The 19,434-nt window shown below is 33.7% G+C and overlaps 2 protein-coding genes across 2 annotated transcripts; both read left to right on the top strand.

The window, feature by feature from the left end:
- Window positions 1-4,407: 4,407 nt before the first annotated feature.
- LOC116115990 (replication protein A 70 kDa DNA-binding subunit D-like) lies at window positions 4,408-6,522 on the top strand. Its single transcript, XM_031402108.1, has 8 exons — window positions 4,408-4,557; window positions 4,648-4,921; window positions 5,007-5,088; window positions 5,158-5,279; window positions 5,346-5,427; window positions 5,510-5,590; window positions 5,900-6,194; window positions 6,304-6,522. The coding sequence occupies exons 1-8, from the start codon at window positions 4,408-4,410 to the stop codon at window positions 6,520-6,522; spliced, it is 1,305 nt and encodes a 434-aa protein (XP_031257968.1).
- A 3,852-nt stretch (window positions 6,523-10,374) lies between these two features.
- On the top strand, window positions 10,375-17,440 carry LOC116115989 (metal tolerance protein C4). Its single transcript, XM_031402107.1, has 13 exons — window positions 10,375-10,642; window positions 10,731-10,785; window positions 11,624-11,756; window positions 11,864-11,919; window positions 12,414-12,528; window positions 12,641-12,698; window positions 12,800-12,918; window positions 14,654-14,773; window positions 15,849-15,950; window positions 16,030-16,102; window positions 16,552-16,619; window positions 16,869-16,929; window positions 17,004-17,440. Exons 1-13 carry the CDS (start codon window positions 10,375-10,377, stop codon window positions 17,126-17,128), a joined length of 1,353 nt encoding a protein of 450 aa, XP_031257967.1. The 3' UTR covers window positions 17,129-17,440.
- The last annotated feature ends 1,994 nt before the right edge of the window (window positions 17,441-19,434 follow it).

The following is a 19,434-nucleotide window of genomic DNA, read 5'->3' as shown; positions in this document are numbered from 1 at the left end:
AAAGTATCCTGGCATGAGATGTTACCCTTGGTGGAGTTTGCTTACAATAACAGCTACCAGTCTACAATTAAGATGGCTCCTTATGAGGCTTTGTATGGTAGACGATGTAGATCTCCGCTGCATTGGGATGAGATGGGTAAGAGAGATGAGTTGAATATAGCTCTTGGGCCAGAAATGACTTAGAAAAATGATAGAAGATGTAAAGTTGATCAGAAGCAGAATAAACAAGCCCAAGACAGGCAGAAAAGTTATGTTGATCTAAAGAAAAAAAGTTTAGTTTGAAGTGGGTGACAAAGTTTTTCTAAAAGTTTCCCCTTACAAACGGGTGATGTGGTCGTAATAAAGGAAAGTTGCACCGAGATTCATTAGTCCATTGGGGTGTTACACGAGTAGGAAAAGTGGCCTACAGATTAGCACTACCCCCCAGTATGGATAAAGTTCACAATGTATTTCATGTCTCGATGCTTCGGAAGTATGTAAGTGATTTCTCCATATTTGAGCATAGAAGATGTAGACTTGGAAGAGAATCTTGGTATGAGAAGCATCCAGTGCAGATTTTGGACAGACAAATTAAAGAGCTCCGGAACAAGAGTATCCCTTTAGTGAAAGTCTCTAGAGAAATCATAAAGTTGAAGAAGCTATAGGGAGACAGAGCAAGACATGCAGAATCGTTACCCGGAGTTGTTCGCTTGAATTTCGGGGACGAAATTCTTTAAGGGGGGGAGAATTGTAATGCCAGCATGGAGGTACATGATTTAATCTATGTTTTTATAGTCCTTAGTTAATTTTTGTTAAAGTGATTTTAAAGAATATGAAGAAAATGCCTTAAACTTGCATTAAGGGTAAAATGGTCTTTTCACTAAAAAAGTTGAAAAAGTGGGGAGTGAAAAGAGATAGAATTTCATAGAGAATGCATTAAAAATTAGGGCATTATGGTAATTGACTAAGGGACATGGATGGAATTCTAAGAAAGATAAGGGCAAAATGGGAAAGTGTGTTATAAACTAAATTGTTAAGGGTTTGAAACCCTTATTTTCTTCATTCCACCACACTCCTCCCCCTTTTCTCAAATTTTCATTCAATCCTCCAAGGTTTGAAGGCTTTTGAGTGGTTTTCCTAGGGTTTGATTTAGGCGTCAAGAGGTAAGGATTTGCTTTATCTATGTTTTATTTGTGTAAAAGTTGAGTTCTTATGGAGTTTATGCTTAGGGTTAAGAGAAGATTTGAAGCCAACAAGAGTAGAGAGCTTAGTAGAGACTACTCAAGCATAAGGTAAGTAAATTCCACTCAAAATCCAACTCAAGTTAAAGTTAAGAAAATCAAGTGAGTAGAGATTTCTTTAAAAATGCATATGTTATGATTATTGAGAAATTGAGATGAGATGGATGATTAGTTATGCTTGTTGTTGGATACACTTGAATATGAGGAGTGTATGTGATGGTTTGATGAGGTTGAAATCGGAGAATTGGAGAAACTTTTGGGAGTGTTTTTGCAGTGTAGGTATGGTGATGTTACAAGAGAGTTTTTCTCTCACTTTGGATGGTTTAAGAAACAAATAGAATGTAATACATTAGGGTTTGTTTATGCCAAGTATGTTTGATGAAATGCCTGAGAGAAGTATGAGTTGAGTAGAAACCTTAATTTTATGCAACATTGCATATGTGCATTTCATAAGTGCATTTAAGTAAGAAATTTAAGCATGAGTCACATATGCATTAATTGTGCATGTGTAGAAACTTAAGAAAGAAAAAGAAAGAAAGAATAAAACATTCTAAGAATAAAGAGAAAGAAAAATAAGCATTAAAGAATTAAAGATAGAAAAGAATAGGTTGGTGTGATGGGGAACCGTGAGTGTTAAGAAGAAATTCCCACATACACGTCACCTTAATTGAGTGGCATAAGAAGAAGAAGAATTGTACGACCCGTAAGAGTGTATGTGGATGGGGTTGTATCGAGAAGAATTCCTACATGCACGTCACCTTAATTGAGTGGCCTAAGAAGAAAGAAGAATTTGTACGGTCTGCAAGAGTGATGTAGATGAGGACTGTACTCACTCACACGGCAAGGTTCGAATCCATACATCAACCAGTCCGATCAGCAAAGAATAAGAAAAGAAAAGAATAAGAAAAGAAAGAATAGAAAGAATGAGAAAGCTTGAACAAGCAAAGAAAAGAGAAGCTTGGGCAAGCAAGACAAGAAGAGAAAAGAAAAGCATAGAAAGAAAAGAAAAAATGAAATAAAAGAATATAAAGAAATAGAAAGAAGAAATAAAATGCGTTTTTATGCATTTCATTTATGCATATTCCCATGAATTTTATATGGTTAGAAAGAATAGAGAGGAGCAAGAAGAGAAAGAATAGAAAGAGTAAGAATAAAGGAATTGAAAAGGAGAAAAAAAACAGTGAGAATTAGAAACAGAGAAAGAAAGAAGAGAGAATTAGTAAGGAAAGAATCAAAGAAGAAGAAAGTTAAGGGATTTACTTACTGAGCATTTTTATGCTCACCCCATTGTTTTTCCATGTTATTGCAGGAAATAGGTGAGCAGCAGTCGGAAGGACGTCGACAAGCGGAGAGAATTGGCATTACTGTCCACCGTTGCTAAGTTTTTGTACTTGTTATTTTGATACATATAAAGAATTATATTTTTGTATGTAAGAAAAAATTTGGGCCCAACTATTTTCATATCCTAATTATGTATGTTTTCATAGTATATGTTATAAAATATACTATTAGAAAGAAGTCATTACAAAACCCAATTGGTGTGGATTCAGAATTTTTTTCAGGAACTTGGTTTACAAATAAATAGGACTCTTGTGCTCTGGTGTGATAACATGAGTGCAAGGGCACTTTCTTCTAATCCTGTCTTCTATGTGAGGACAAAACATATTGAAATTAATGTCCATTATGTGAGGGAATATACTATTAGAAAGAGGTTATCTGTATAGTATGTGGCCTTTGAATATCAAATTGTTGACGCTCTTACAAAAGCTCTTCCTGCTCATAGATTTCAGTTTCTTCATGATAAGTTGAATGTATTTCCTACTGTAGAAAATATGTTGAAAAAGGATGTGTCAAGTTGTTCTATTGAATCTGAAGAATAGTGCAAATGCTGCCATGATCTGATGGTAGTAGACTTCTGTAATTTTGGCAGCAGGTTATTATATTCTAGAAGCCTTTCAATCAGGCCTTGGAAGTAGTTTCATTGCTGGTAAGTAAAAGAGGTATTGGTGAAGTGACAGACTTGAATAGTAGTCTTGTTTAAAGGGAGATATTGTGATGAGTGAAGTAGCTTAGTAGAGACCTAAGAAGTAGTCTTGTTTAAGGGGAGATGTTGTGATGAGTGAGACTTAGTAGTCTTGTTTAAGGGGAGATATTATGATGAGTGAAGTAGCTTACGTGAAAACAGTTTGTTTAAAGTCTTGTATTCAACCAATTGATATGCAACGTTTTAGGACAAATGTGAAAACACTGCGTTTTGTAAAGGAGGTCACTATATATTAGTTGACCTCCTGGAAAGAGTAAAGCAGATTTATCGTCCATAAGTCATTATATAATTTTTATTTGCATGTGCAGGTTAAATGGTTAATTTTACTATATTTCTACTCCGATATTGACTTGTTCAAATATCTAGCAGAAGTGATTAAATATAAGTAATTACCTTACATTAAACTGAATTACAATATATGTAATATTTCACCAAGCCAGTGAAAAGAAAATACACGGAATATTTAGAATCTATATATTAATATAATGTTGAAGCAGATTGCTTCTTCTGATGCCACGTAGGATTGATATATGATCGCCATGTAGGATGTTGTTAATTGGTCCACGTGTTTGTTGTTTATTGGGCTTGCTATAATAGTCATGGTTTCAATTACCAATAATAATTTCTCAAAATAATATTTTAAAGATATTCACTAAATGTAACTATTTATCACAATCTCTTAACTATTGATATTCTACATATGTATATTTAATCTAAACATGATAATATTCATTAAGCCTTCAGTTATCACAACAATTTAGTGGAAACTATGCACTAAATATGTTCAATAAATGTAACTATTCATGAGAAACAATGTCTTGCTATTCTGTCTTTTCGCATTTTGTTATTCCTAATATTTAAAATATATTCACTAAATCTAACTATTTATCACAATCTCTTAACTATTGACATTCTACATATGTACATGCATTTAATATGAACATGATAATATTCATCAACCCTTCAGTTATCACATCAATTTAGTGGAAACTATGCACTAAATATGTTAAATAAATGTAACTACTTACGAGAAACAATCTCTTGATATTCTACATTTTCACATTTTGTTGTTCCTATATAAACATAACAAAATACAATTTGAAATATCACACGTCTTTGGATTAATATCTTTGCAGGATAGTTATGACAGTTTCGAATATTTTGTTTAAAGATATTAATCAATTGCGAGATGATTGGATATTGATTGTTAGGGTTTCTAGATTGTGGAAATGTTTTAATTTCAGAAGGGACAACGAGTTGATTAGTCTTGATATGATTCTTATTGATGAAGAGGTATTATATATTTTTGTTAAATTATATAATTTTACCAACATTGAAATTGTGTAAGTTCGTTAACCTTTTTTATTTGTAATTATTTTACAGCATGATGTGATGCATGGCACTATACCAAAAAATAGAGTTGTAAAATTTAAGAACCAAATTCGTGAAGGCCATATATATCTGATTAAAAATGGGAAGTTTATACCATGTGCTGCTACTTACAAGCCTGTTGAAGGTGCTTATTGTTTACAATTTCTCATGAATACTTCCATCGAGGAGATCAAGGAAGTAACAGTTGCTATTCCAGAGTTTAAATTTCAATTTGCTGGTGTCAATGATCTGCAAAATAGAAAAAATGACACATCTTTGTTATTAGGTAAACCTTTTATTACTATTCATGTTGTACATCTATATTATCTACTATAATTCTAAATACAGTAAATGGTTTACAGATGTTATAGGTATTTTGAATGGAGTAGGTGAGATCGAAAAAATCGTATCAACAAACAGTTATAAACGAGATATCATTTTGCAAATTGAACAGTAAGTTCTTTTCTGAATATCATAATAATGTGGTATGATTTGATTATCTTACATCGATGTTATTTTCAGGGAGACATTTAGAGTTTCATTATGGGAAGAAATTTCAAAAAAAATTGATGAGAGCTTGCTAATGGGAGATGACAAATCAGTTGTCATAATGATCACATCAACAAACGTTAAAGAGTTTCAAGGTATTTTACGCTTTTGATATTGGATAGAAATTTATAGTTTAATAATTTGTGATTTTAAATGTACAGGTAAGATATATCTTAATAGCACTTCGGGATCAAGAATCTATATCAATCTAGAAATTGACGAGGTCCATCTTTTGCAGAGAAAGTACGTGTTTTAGCAGCCTTTTCTGCAAATATTTTAAGAAATAATTATACAATTTATGTCTCATTTGCTGTACGATTTGCAGTAATGAAAATATTCCAGTTGTTAAATTGCAAAAGAGAAAGCTAAATGAGATATCGGTTGAGGAGGAGATGTTCAAAATAGAGTATCTTTGAAATATCTTACCAGCCTTATGTGGTATAACTGGGATCGGATTGCAGAATATACAATAAAGGCAAAAATAATTGGAGTCAATGGCAGATTTGGTTAGTGTTACTTATCTTGCAGTGTTTGTAAGAAGAAAATTCATAATATGAACAATAGCAATTTCTATTGTGTTAAATGCAACAAGGAGATAAAATTTCCACAAATGAGGTGAATCAGTTTTTTATTGAAAATTAAATAATTGTTGTAAGACAATGCATTATAACGTTAACATCTGATATTTATTAATGAATATTGTTTGTTATAATAGGTACAAAGTTGATATTGCAGTCACAAATGGCACTGTTGAAGCGGCTTTTATAATGTTTGATTCAGTATGCCAGAAATTGGTTGGATTGTCATGTTCCCAGTTATTGAAAATCCAAGAAAACAATCATGAAAGAATTCCAGATGTTGTAAATGCTTTTTGTGGAAAGACTTTTGTTTTCAAAATTAAGTTGTCAGAAACTTATTTGAAACAAGGATATGAGACTTATACTGTATTAAAAAAATTTCCAGTCAAAGATGAACTAGAAAATGATTACAAGCTACAGCGATTGGAAGAGGTCAGTATATTTTATTTTTTATTTTAAGTAACACATTTTTAAAAATTCAAATGATAGCAATAGTTGCTTGACATTAACATGCTATTAATAGTTTATACAAAAATTACAGGCAATTGAAGACGAAGATGGAAAGGATTCATCAACAGCAGATGCGATTCAACATCAGGCTTTAACACCAAAAATTACTGACAAAACATCAACTACCAGATCATCTGTCGAAGAACAAGAACAATGTAGTACAATGCAATCTTCTAATTCAGGTATCTCAAACATAAGTAAAGAAAAGGGTGAAGGAACAAAACACCAAGAGATAGAATACAATGAATAGGCAAAAAAATATTATTAATAAACCTTCAGCTGTTGGTAAGAGATACAACCCACATGTGTGCTCACGGGTATATGTGCTAACAATAAATTTTTCAGACTCTGCCAACCTTCTACAATAAACCTTCTACTTGCACTTTCGGTCACAACATGCAATCGTCACTACCGATGAATTAGACTTTTTGGTGATGAACTCAAAATTAACTCTCATGGCAACAAGTTTTAACTTCCTCACCACTCCTTTCTTGCTGTTAAATAAATAACCTACGCGCAAGTCTGATTCATTAGTAAAAACATGAGTTGATTCACTACTACCCGCAATTGCCGCCTCTGAACCTGTATAAACGACCGTAGTGTTCTCTTGCTCACAAACTATACCTTTTGCATAATCTGTATTTATAGGAATCTCTACATCTACAGTAACATGTACGAGGTCCTCCTCGTCCACATTTTCATTCTGCCCCACATGACCAAGCTCTTCTACAATGTCCTCCTCACTACCTAAATCACTACCTAATCTTGATTTTTCAACAAAGAAATCAATGCCCTTGTAGTTAAAATTAAAACCAGCACTCTCCCCACCCAAATCATCGCTTACTCTTGAACCAACTTCCCAAGCTTTATCCACAACCAAAACCGTTAAAATCGGCCTCGAACCATTATCACTCACATCAAGCATAAATAACTTCACATCCTCATCAGCCATTACTACAATAGGGGTACCTTAAAATTTGCAGGAGCTCTGCTTAAAACATACTTCACAACTATATCACTATGTGAGCAACTCAACCCACCTCTTCTAATGATTTCATCAATCAACTCATCAAAACTAACTTCTGTACTTACAACAATTGCTTTAACTTGTTTGCTCTTCCCAATCCACTTCCAGCAACTTTCTTCCTCCATCCACTCACCAAAATATTCAACACCCAAAACCACTTGTCCCATGTCTGATAATACATATTTCAGGCAAGCATCGACAAGCCTCCGCTGATGTTATTAGACAATTTGTCAAAAGCCAATTTGTTGAAGGGAAATGTCTATCTCCTAAGGACATTCAGAGACTTGTGCGCACAGAGTTGGGATGCGATGTTAGTTATCGAAAATACTAGAAAGGGAGATAGCATGTATAAGATTTTGTGAGCAGCACGCCAGAGCACAGGTACACAGTATTAGAAGCGTACCGTTATATGCTTGAGTTGACAAACAAGGTAGCAAGATGGCTTTGAAGTGGGACAAGAATATGAGGTTTAAATATTTTTTTTGTTGATTATGGTGCTGCTATAAGGGGTTTTGTAAACATGAGAAAGGTATTGGTTGTTGATGGTTGCTTTTTGACAAGAAAGTATGGAGATACGTTGTTGGTGGCCACTGCACAAGACAGCAAGAATCACACATATCCCATTGCATGGTGTGTGGTTGACTTTGAGAATGACAAGTCATTGACTTGGTTTTTCAAGCAATTACTTACGATAGTGTCTGATAGTGACGAGTTATACATAATATCTGATAGACACAACTCTATAAAGAAGGGAATTACCATTATTTACCCTCAAGCACATCACGGATTCTGTATGAGGCACCTTGGCGAGAACATAAGACAAAAGTTTAAGTGTGCTAGCCTTCTTCAGACATACTACATGGCAGCAAAAACTTATCTAGTTGATAAGTTTGAGGAGCAATTCTGACAAATCTGAATCAAGGATGATAGAATTACTAAGTATCTTGAGTATGATGTTAGTTTTGAGCGATGGAGTAAAACTTACTTTCCTGGAAGAAGGTTCGATATCATGACCACGAACATAGTCAAGTCCATAAATTTGAAGTTGTTAATAGACAGAGAGTTTCCTATTGTTGCCCTTTTTGATGCTATCCAGAAGACATTGTCACGATGGTTCTATGAGCATTGTACGGAGTCAGATAATTTTACCACAACCCTTGTTCCGTCAGCTAAAAAATTATTGCGAGAACGTAAGGAACTATCAAATGCACCGTTTGCCTATCCTCTCAACGCTCAAGAGTTCACCGTATGCAGCTATGGTCTGAATGTCCTAGTTAACCTTCTTAATAAAACTTGTAGCTATAAAGTGCTTGATATTCAACGTTTACCTTGACCTCATGCACTAGCAGCATTGAAACACCAACAGAAGCCGGATCACTTAAGCAATTCTTCACCTTTACACTTGTCATCCTCAGCCTTCCAACCTCCCACAAACAACCTCCTTACAGCCTCCCTTGCTTTCCCCTATCCTCTGGAACCCCCAAATAAAGCCACTCCCCCGATGCTCGCCAATTGCTCAACAAAACGCCATAACCACCGTAACTATAAAACCAACTACATATCCCCCAAATTCGCACAAACCAATCAAATTTTTCATCAAATTCAAAACCACCAATAAAAAACATACCATTTCTTCACCTGTGTCCTCCTCCTCGCTTGAATTCTCGCTAGAGTCCTCTTCAAAACCACTTTTCGATTATTCTCTCTGTTCTTGTGTCGTTCTTGTCTTTTCTGCCTCTGGACCACTTCACTCATCGGATGATCCATTGGAGCGTCTTCTTCGACAACCTTTGAACAGCCGCCGCCGCTAGAGTCTAGGATTTGGAGTGGGGTTAGGTTTTCCTCCTCTTTGTGAATATCATCCATGATTTTGTGTAACAAAGCTTTATGATTGAATATTGGTCGGAAATAGGGAACTTTTATCATCGAAAATCGCAGAGAAATCAAAGGTGTTTCATCTGTAGTTTTTTAGGTATATTGCTTAATTAAGCGATTTTGAAAGGAGGAGGTCGTTTTTAAATTTTAAAATTTAAACAAACTTTTGTTAATTATAATATTACCCATATATATTTAAATCTTTTCAATTTAACCTATTGGGAGGTATACCTCAGGAACTTGGCTTACTCATTGAACTTGAGTACCTTGACTTGCCTGCAAATAAATTGAACAAGTCAATCCTAGAAGATCTTGGGTACATGTTGAAATTACACTACTTGAATTTATGCAGCAATGAGTTTAATGAAGAAATTCCAGATCAATTGGCAAAGCTATTTCAATTATGAGCTCTAGATTTGAGTCATAACTTGCTAAAAGGAGAGATATTGTCTCAAATATGCCGTTTGGAGAACTTGGAGAACCTTAATCTCTCCTACAATAACCTCTCTGGTTTAATTCCGAGTTGTTTTGAAGGAATGAAAGGTTTGTCATTTATCAATATATCATATAATGAGTTGCAGGTCCCATTCCCAATAATAGAGATTTAAATCTTTTCAGTTCAAAATAATTAAAAATTTTTGTTATATAATGATATAATGAAAATGAGGTGATATAAATACACCATTTACACCATTTTCATTATATTATAACCATTTTATTAATAATAATTCTATTATAATATCAAAAATTAAAAATAATTAAAAATTTATATACTTATGATGTATATCACATCATAATATAATAAAAATAATGTAAAATAAAAATGGTATAAAAGTAGGTGTAAACCAAACATTACCCATTTACATGTTTAATAAATCCTATATCACGACAGTTTTTCGAACTTATAAAAAATTGCATAATTTTTTCAGGTTATTTTTTGAAATGCGAACTTGGGAGGTCGGCGAGTTAAATTTCTTCCCCACTTTCATGATTTTCAACTCTTATGGAAACTCACTCATACTGCATACACACAGAGACACCATAGCTCACAGTTGAGGGAATATTCACTGGCTGGTTCAACCACCATAAATCTCTCCCTCTCTCTTCAATTTTCTTTCATTGCAATTCGATTCTGTAGATAAAATTTTGTGGGTTTCTGTTTTTGTTTACAATCTGTTGATGAACTAAAACTTAGTTTTGATGCAATCATCTCACCGTCTCCTCTCTTGCCTTCTTCACTCCCCCAAACGCGGCGTCGTTTTAAACCCTTCTTTCTCCTTCAGTGTTTTCGAAAAACACTCCCTCATCAACGACAATTTTCAACTCTTAGACCCTGCCACTCAACTCCAAGGTCTTTGCTCCCTTCATTGCTCTAAACGCTTCCTTTTGTTGGGTTTAATTTCTTTCGACAATGCTAATCATCATTACCAACAGCAACAGCAGTTTCATCAGTTCTTTTCTCATCGCAGTAAGTTTGTTTGTTTGTTTTTTTTCCTTTTTTTAAAATTATTTTTTAAGTGAAATATTGATTGGTTTGATTGTTTTTTTTATTGGAGATTTTTTTACTAGGGCAAAGCAAGTGAAGAAGATTGAGATAAGTGATGAACACAGGTGTGCCCACTTTATTTATCTTTTCTTTAAAGCTTTTCTTAAATTGCTTCTTTCCGTTATGAGTTTTCCATCAATTTTTTGGCTCTTTTTTGCACACCATGGTTTAAATATGTTTGTTGAATGCAGAATTTGAAAACTGTAGGGAATGTGCATATGAAGAATTTATTTCAATCAAATATCACCTTTAAGAGTGTGGACAGAATGCTGAATTTCACAGGAAAAATGGGCTGGAAAATAGTTAAACCTGTATCTGATATGGCTATAATAACTTTAACAACTCTAACCAGGTGAAACAGTTTGCATAGCAATCTTTAGCCAATTGATTTTGGTAGAATGCACTTTCTGAAAGATTTTGGAAGAGGCGTTGTACTGGCGAGTAATGATAATATCAACTTGTAAAGATAGTGGTTCTGGCTGCATTACTTTTTATGGCAGCCCGGTTTAAATCCTTGTTATCTTATAGCGCTCCTTACATGGTTTAATCACATGATAAAGGGAAGCATGAGGGAGTAGATAGTTTTCCTTCAGAACTTAAATCCTAATGCAATATAATGTATTTTGTTTATGCAGACAAATGAACAAATGAAATATATATACATATATTTTTAAAAAGAACTGAAAAAAAACCACTCTAGTAAGTAAAAGGAAGATATAGATATACCATCATGAACACAGTTGACCACTCAACTTCTGTGTTATATTAAGATGGCAGGTGCTTCTTCTGTGCCTATATTAGTTTTTGCTCCATTAAATGTATCGAATGCTGGTAAATTTAGCATCTCTCTTTCACTATCTGATCCATCCTTTCTTTTGTTGTCTCCATTAAATTCTATTTTAGTCATAGAGCTGTTAAAACTGCATTGTGGTGCAACTTCCTTGTCTTCTCTCTCAAGTTTGGTGTCTGGCTAACAACATCTAGCCATGTTATGCTGGCTGAAGTAGTGCACTCAGTTGCAGATTTTGCTAATCAGGTACCTTGGTGGCCAGAAAGGGTGTATTTCATTTGCTTTCTTGCTTTAACTTTAAATGAATATGTCATTATTCAATGTAGAGAAACTAATTTACATTGACATTGTAGGCACTTCTAGCTTATGGTTTGAGTAGCTCAAGGCGTGCACCAGATGCTCTTCATCCGTGAGTTTTTCTTAACATAGACTTGCTGCACTTTCCATCTTTTCAAGCTTTCAGTCCCATGCATCAAGTCATTTCTAAGTTTCAGATGTGCATAAATGTATATTGATTTTAAAGAAAGATGTTTAAAATGTACTTTTTTTCTGGGATTTTTTTTGGAAAAGTTTGTCTCTTGAATCACCAACTCGATAAATTCATGACTTAAACTGGTATTGATTCTGGTACACTCACTTCAGTTATTTAATTTATTAATTGTGGCTGCTATTCTAGTAAAGAATAGAAATATTGAAATATGTCTATTGTTGTCATATAAATTTGCTATTAGGCAAATTGCTGGACAGTCTTGAAACTTTTATGTGCACGGTTGATGATTTATGCTTTTCTTTTTGAAATTTTGCACTGTTAAAGTTGCATTCATTTTTATAGAGAGAAGACGCAGTTCTGTTCTTTTTGTTTCATAAATTAACTGAATTAAATTTTTCTCCTTGTTTTTACAGTTATGGCTATTCCAAAGAAAGATTTGTTTGGTCTTTGATATCAGCTGTCGGTATATTTTGTCTGGGTTCTGGTGCTACAATTGTCCATGGAATTCAGAACCTGTGGACCTCACATGTAAACCAAATTACATCATTCCAAATTTTAAATCTTCTTTTCTTTATTCCTGATGCTTAGACTTGGCAACTCCAATTGTAATTCATATATTCTTCCGTGTGTGTGTTTTCAGCCCCCTGCAAATATTCAGTATGCAGCTTTGGTAATTGGTGGTTCATTTATCATTGAAGGTATGACCCATTTCATTTAGAATAATAAATTGTTCTAAGCATATGCTAGCTTCAAAGGTTTGGTTGTTTTCCTTATATACATACATATGGAATTCCTACAGGTGCTTCTCTTGTAGTTGCTATACAAGCTGTCAAGAAAGGAGCAGCTGCTGAGGGAATGACAGTGAGGGACTATGTCTGGCGTGGTCATGATCCCACGTCTGTTGCTGTCATGACAGAGGTATTGATTGTGCCTTCAATTACTTTCAGTTGCAGGAACTAGCTAAGTCAATTTGGAATCTAATGTTGTACAGTTATGGAAATTCATTAAGTGGGCTGTTGCTTTGATTTTCACACCTTCAGTGTCATTTCAACCTCTGCTTGATTTATGGATGCAAAATAGGATAAAGTTAGACTTGACAGAAATAAAAGAAAGAAAGAAAGAAAATACAAATAAGCATTAAGGGAAAGAGATGAGAGTTTTAGTAGAAGCAATTGTAAGTTCAATGTTGTTCAAATACCAAACATTGAAAATTAGCTGAATTTTAAGAGTTCAAGGTTGTATGTGAATATTTGGATGTGAAAAACACAAAACTAATTTTCTAAATACTAGTTAAATTCAAAATAAACTTAACAGATGTGATCTACGCGTAGAAAAACTTGGATTTGAAGGACACACAAACTTTTCTTTACTTATCCAAAAAACTAGTATAGACATGTTTCACACTTTTTGTTTCCAAAATATTATTATCAAAATATGGTACCAGACACTTTCATCATTTTTTAAAAATGCAGAGTACATTTTTTTCTAAATGCAGTATTCTAGTTTTGTTTTAGTTTTTACTTCAGTTCTGCCTTTCTAAATTTTTTGATTAAGGTTTGATGAAGTCTTTATTTAATTTTTAATATTCCATTATGATTTAATTCTCATAAATCTGTGATTAAAAATTATAGTTCTTGTGTCATTAAAAATTAAATAAAGTTTCTTTCATCTTTAATATCATATATTCTTGATTGTTAGAATTATTTAATTAATTAAAGCCTTTTGATATATGCTTAATCTATTTTTTTTTCTTTTTTTTTTTCTTTTTTTTTTTTTTATGATTTGTTGTTTTTCATTGAATGGAATATAGTAAATGCTAGGAAATTATACCTAGGCTAAACAAGAAGTGACATAAGATTTATTAAATTGTATAGTCTAATGAGACTTGATTAACGTCTTAATTGTCACGCTATTTAACTTGATAATTAATTCATAACTAGAATATTAAGAGTTAAAGATACGTGGATTCAATACCTTGATCTATTATTAGTTTGTGTTTACTTTATTATTTTTATTGGATTTTATTTATTATTAGTTGTCAAATTTTAATTTTAGTTCATAGATTTAAGTTTTCTGTAAGTGATTTATTTCCAAATAAAATTAATTCTTGTTAACTAGGTTAGTATAGATTTTATTTAGATTTCCATTGATTAGTAGTCAGTGTAGGTTCAACCTCGTATGCATTGGATTTGTCCTCTAATAGATTCTTGTCTTGCGAGTTTATTCAAAACAACAAAAAAAAAATTATTGTGATTGCCCATCTTAAACTTAGCTTCTCCTTTTTCTTGGTTGCAATATTCCTATGTATTTCACTTGGATTTTTGGCTTTTTCAATGCTTCCAAATTGATTTACCTAAACAAAAATAAAGCTTTAATAAATAAAATCATTAACAAGTTAAATTTAAGGTAACAAATATGATACAAATTGTACTCAACAAGAACTCTTAAGGGATTTGACATATTTGTATCTTCTTGCTCTCTCTATACTAAGCTTGTGCAAGCATAATCATCTTTCAATTATGTGTCTCTGTGTTTGTGAGCCATTGTATAACTGTGGATGCCCTTATGCACGCTATTATCTTTACTGCAATTACTACATTTTGGTTAGCTGCTGGTGATTTGCTCTATATTTATGTGTGATTTTATTGTGCAGGATGGTGCTGCAGTTACTGGCCTCGCTATAGCAGGAGCCTCACTGATTGCAGTTAATACCACGGGAAATGCAATTTATGACCCAATTGGTTCAATCATAGTTGGCAACCTTCTTGGAATGGTACACATTATTTCTCACTCACCAATTTTGTGCAGGTTCAAGATTACCTTAGGGCTTTTTCTAAACAAATAACTTGAATGCTTATGACCTATTATGATATAATGGGTCAATATATAGATTATGAAACAATTTCTTAAAAAGCCCTATTTTAAGAGTCAAATTGAAATCTGATCTCTTCTTAATTGGCTTAGTAGATAAGACCCTCCATCCAATTTTTTTTCCTCTTTTACCCTCTTTACTCTAGCAACTAGGGGAAGCCACTCTAGTGCTCGAGTCGCTAGAGTCCAGTCGACTCTAGCACTAGAGTACAAAAATTAATTTTTTTTTTTCATTTCTTATTCTTAGAAAATTAAAAATAACTCTTATATACATTTAGTATTCTTTTTCTAAAAACAATATATTTTATTTCTTAATTTTGTTAATAAAATATAACTAGTTAATTTATTTGTTAGTTTAAAGAAATTTTGATATTTAATTTCTAACACTGATTTTGGAGAATAATTAAAAAAAAAGTTCTAGTGACTCTCTAGTGCTAGAGTCACGTGGACTTTAGTTCTACAATTGCTAGAGTGAAGGCATGAAATTTGTGGAGGGGTAAAAATGAAACAAAAGTAGATGAAAGGTCTTATCTAATAAACCAATTAAAAAAATGTTATATTTTAACTTGTCAAAAGCAAAAGGGTCTTTTAAGTAGTTTTCTCAAAGATTATTTGTAACTATAAATGATGATCACTTGACGTTGTCACCTCATGTAAAAAGAGAGAGAGAATTTTGGAACAGAGCTTACTTTGACTATCCGTTGTGCTAGGAAGGCTCAACCCTTGTATATATAAATTTCAGCTCTGATTTATTGCTTCTCATGTAATATCATACAGGAGATTTTCATGTGATTATAAGCTAATTTTGTGAAAGCACTGGGTGTCGATAGAAGATGAAGATTTCTTGGGGGTGTCCATGATAATTTCTAGATTTAATTGGCGAGAAGGAAACTTGATATTATGGCTAACATCCTAACATAAAGTGGTTGTGAACATTTGGCTATTGCGATAGTAAGTGAACTGTATTTTTTATGCAGGTGGCTATATTTCTCATACAGAGGAATCGGCATGCTTTGATTGGTAGGGCAATGGATGACAATGATATGGAGAAGGTCCTCCATTTCTTGAAAAATGACCCGGTATAATCATGTCAGATGACTCTACATTTTCCTTTTTGTGTCAATACTTCCCAGGTTGACAATTTTGGGATTTTGGTAGGTTGTAGATTCTCTATATGATTGCAAAAGCGAGGTGATTGGTCCTGGATTCTTTCGGTTCAAGGCTGAAATAGGTGACATTTCTTGCTTATGCTATTCTTTTTGAATCTTTCTTGGGACTTGGCTTCAAACTTTTAAACTAAATTTTATATAATCATCTATGTTACTCTCATAACGGAAAAGAAAATATTCATCAACATGTGCAGTTTCCTTGTGTTGACTTATGTTACTACTGAGATTTAGTTTAAGTATCCATTACTATCCAATAAAGATGTTACAAATTTCTGAATTTGTCAATACCATATCTTTTCTGTTGTATCTGGTTTCTTTGCTCCGTATTGTGTAATTTGATGGATTGTTTTGTCAAATGTAGTGTGTTGATCCCTAGGTTTCCGAATAATAACAAAACATTGATTGGTTGCAATCCTGGACCCTTCATAGTGTTGCTTTTTAATTGTGAATGCATTTAATTGGTTTTGCTGGTGCATGAATTTATGTACCCGGGGCTGGCTGGATGAAACAGATTTCAATGGAGTGATGGTGGTACAAAACCATCTAAGTAGGACTGGACGTGAAGAATGGGCCAGACAGGTTAATTATCTTATCTTTACTCTTTTTCACTGAAATTTTTGTGATATATTAGAGTTTTTTCAAATGTACTGCATGCATGTGAGAGACCGATACAGTTCAACATTGTAGCAAGCATTACCTTGTGAACGTCTAATTCTTGGACATTTTGGATGTGTATACAATCTATGTTTGTAGTTTGCTTTGTGGAATTAGAGTATACATTTCTGAATATTCATACATATCTAGCTGATTTGAACCGATGATACACAGTTCCGTGAAGCTGCAAAGAATAAGGATGATCATGAGTTGCTGAAAGTCATGTCAAACTACGGTATGCATTGCAATGAGCGACTTAAATTGTTATTTGACTTAGACATGTTAAACAACTAGGAGATCTCGATGCAGGTGAGGAGGTGGTTACTGCTTTAGGAAGTGAAGTTGATAGGCTAGAAAAGGAGATCCAAGCTCTTGTTCCTGGTATTCGGCACGTGGATATTGAAGCACACAACCCAGTGGACCTATCCTCATAGTATGGTATTTTTTGGTTTGAGCAGTATATCATGTGGCATTCTTTTCTTGCATAATTAAGATTGATCATCGATTACTGTAACTTTTTTTTTCCGTAAAGTCTATATGATAATATATACGGAAATGTTCATAGTAGATTCAAAATCTGGTGATATACAGACAACTTTGGTGGATTTGGTACATTGATGAGTATTTTCCTGGTTATGATACTGTTTCAAATTTGAAGTAAAGTTGTGGAAATCAAAAGAGATGGATTATTTGCTCCTCAACATAAAAGTTTATTGGCTTTGTAAACATTGTGCCTTCAAATTTGTAGCCATGAGAATTCAAACTTAGATTTGCTACAGAGAGATATTGTTCATATAATTTGTAAATTGCATGCCATTGATTTTAAAATATTTTCTTGTGTATATCACAGAGCCAGGTCATTTGGGAGGTTTGTGGAGGTGTGTTCATTTTAAGTAAAAAATGCTGAGAATAATTCAAATTTTTAGATTGTACTTTAGTTTTTGATTATGTTTTCCTAATGAACCGCCATGAAAAAAAGACAAATGGAAATTGAAGTAGCAAGAATTTTCTCATTTCAAGTGATGTGACAACGTGCATGACGATGCACTCAATTGGTAGAAACCAATTCAATAATATTTGTCAGAATGTTGAGAAAACAATTTCTATGGAGTGTGGATGGCTCAACGTTGAATAGGGGTGGGATAAAAAATCCGAAAACCGAACCGAACCAGTAACCGAACCGAAACCGAACCGAAAATTAGGTTTTTTTACAAACCGGTTCGGTTTTCGGTTAGTAAAATTCAAAAAACCGAAAAACCGGTTCGGTTTGAAAAATTGCAAACCGGTTTTTAAACCGGTTTTACACTACATATAAAAGCAAAATTTTTTTTTTTCACTCACGCAGTCACGCTACAAGCCTTCAACAGCACCATCCACATTCGTCTTTCACTCTCTCAGCCTCCAGTCACCAAATCTGAAAATTTCAAGATTCAAATCTCTGCACTTCGTCTGCGTCGATCGTCGTTCGCCATCACCCATCCACACTGTGAGCTATTTCGTCGTTCGCCAGCACCCAGCACTCCAACAGAGTCACGCCATTGTCCCACCGTGAACAGAGTCTTCTCTCCAAGCTTCGATCTGTCGAGCTTCACGTTCACAGTCAACAGATCACTCTCCAGTCAAGCCACCGTGAGGCGTGAGCAGACTCCATCGTGAGGCTTGAGCAGACGCTGCAGACCCACCCTGAAGAGACGCCACCGTGAGCACTGAGCCACTGAGCAGACCCACTGAGGTTTGAACGTTTACCTTGTGGGATGGTTACTGTACTAGATATACATATATTCTCATTTCCCTACTCATATTATATAAACTAATCCAATAGAATCCAGTTCCTTGAATAATAAATATTGATAATGTGGATAAATGGATGAGTGTAAGCCGTAAGGGGGCTATGAGTGTTATGATTTTAGACTTTCGGTGGAAGCATTTTGGATGGTTAAATGTTCATATGTTTTATTATTTTCATTTATAGCTGTTAATTGAAGATGATGATCTTCTTCGTGTGCCATTAACAAATCCGGGGAGTGCGGAATCAAGAAACTTCATTAACACCAACATTGTGGGATGCAGATGATTTATGTTATATTAAGTTTTTTTACTTTGTAATTTTATGTTATGTATTTGAGTTTATTAATGAATATTGACTATTCAATGATGTGTAATTGAATTCTTTATGTTTTTATTTTATATTCTGGATTCAGTATCTGCAAATAAGTAATTTAATATGTTAATGTATTTTTCATACAAAGAATACAAAATAAAAGAGAAACATAATATGACATTATATATAAAATAATAAATATTTAAATTTAGGGGCTTGAATAAAACATTGAAGAATTTTATGGATTAAAAGGTAATTTGAAAACCGGTTAACCGGAAACCGAACCGAAAATTCGGTTCGGTTTATATTCGGTTTTTAACCGAAACCGGTCTGGTTTTCGGTTTGGATAAACCGGTTCGGTTAACCGGTTTATCCCACCCCTAACGTTGAACCCAATATTTTAAAACCCAACCGGTTCAACCAAGACTTAGGGCCTTCACCAGTCTGGGTTAGCAATTTTCTTATTTATTAAAATCCTTAGAAATTGAGACAGTGATCAGTTGTTGAGGCTTTTTAAGAGGAAGGGTTGGTGAGTGTAATGATGGTGACGGAGGTGATTTCTGGTGAGCAATTGATTGGAAATCACACAACTAAATCGGCGGTAACAATGTCGATTGGCAAGACAATCGGGGAAGGGGT

Source organism: Pistacia vera, unplaced genomic scaffold (assembly GCF_008641045.1).
Source record: "Pistacia vera cultivar Batoury unplaced genomic scaffold, PisVer_v2 Contig759, whole genome shotgun sequence".
NCBI lineage: Eukaryota > Viridiplantae > Streptophyta > Magnoliopsida > Sapindales > Anacardiaceae > Pistacia > Pistacia vera.
This window is presented reverse-complemented; position numbering and strand designations above follow the sequence as displayed.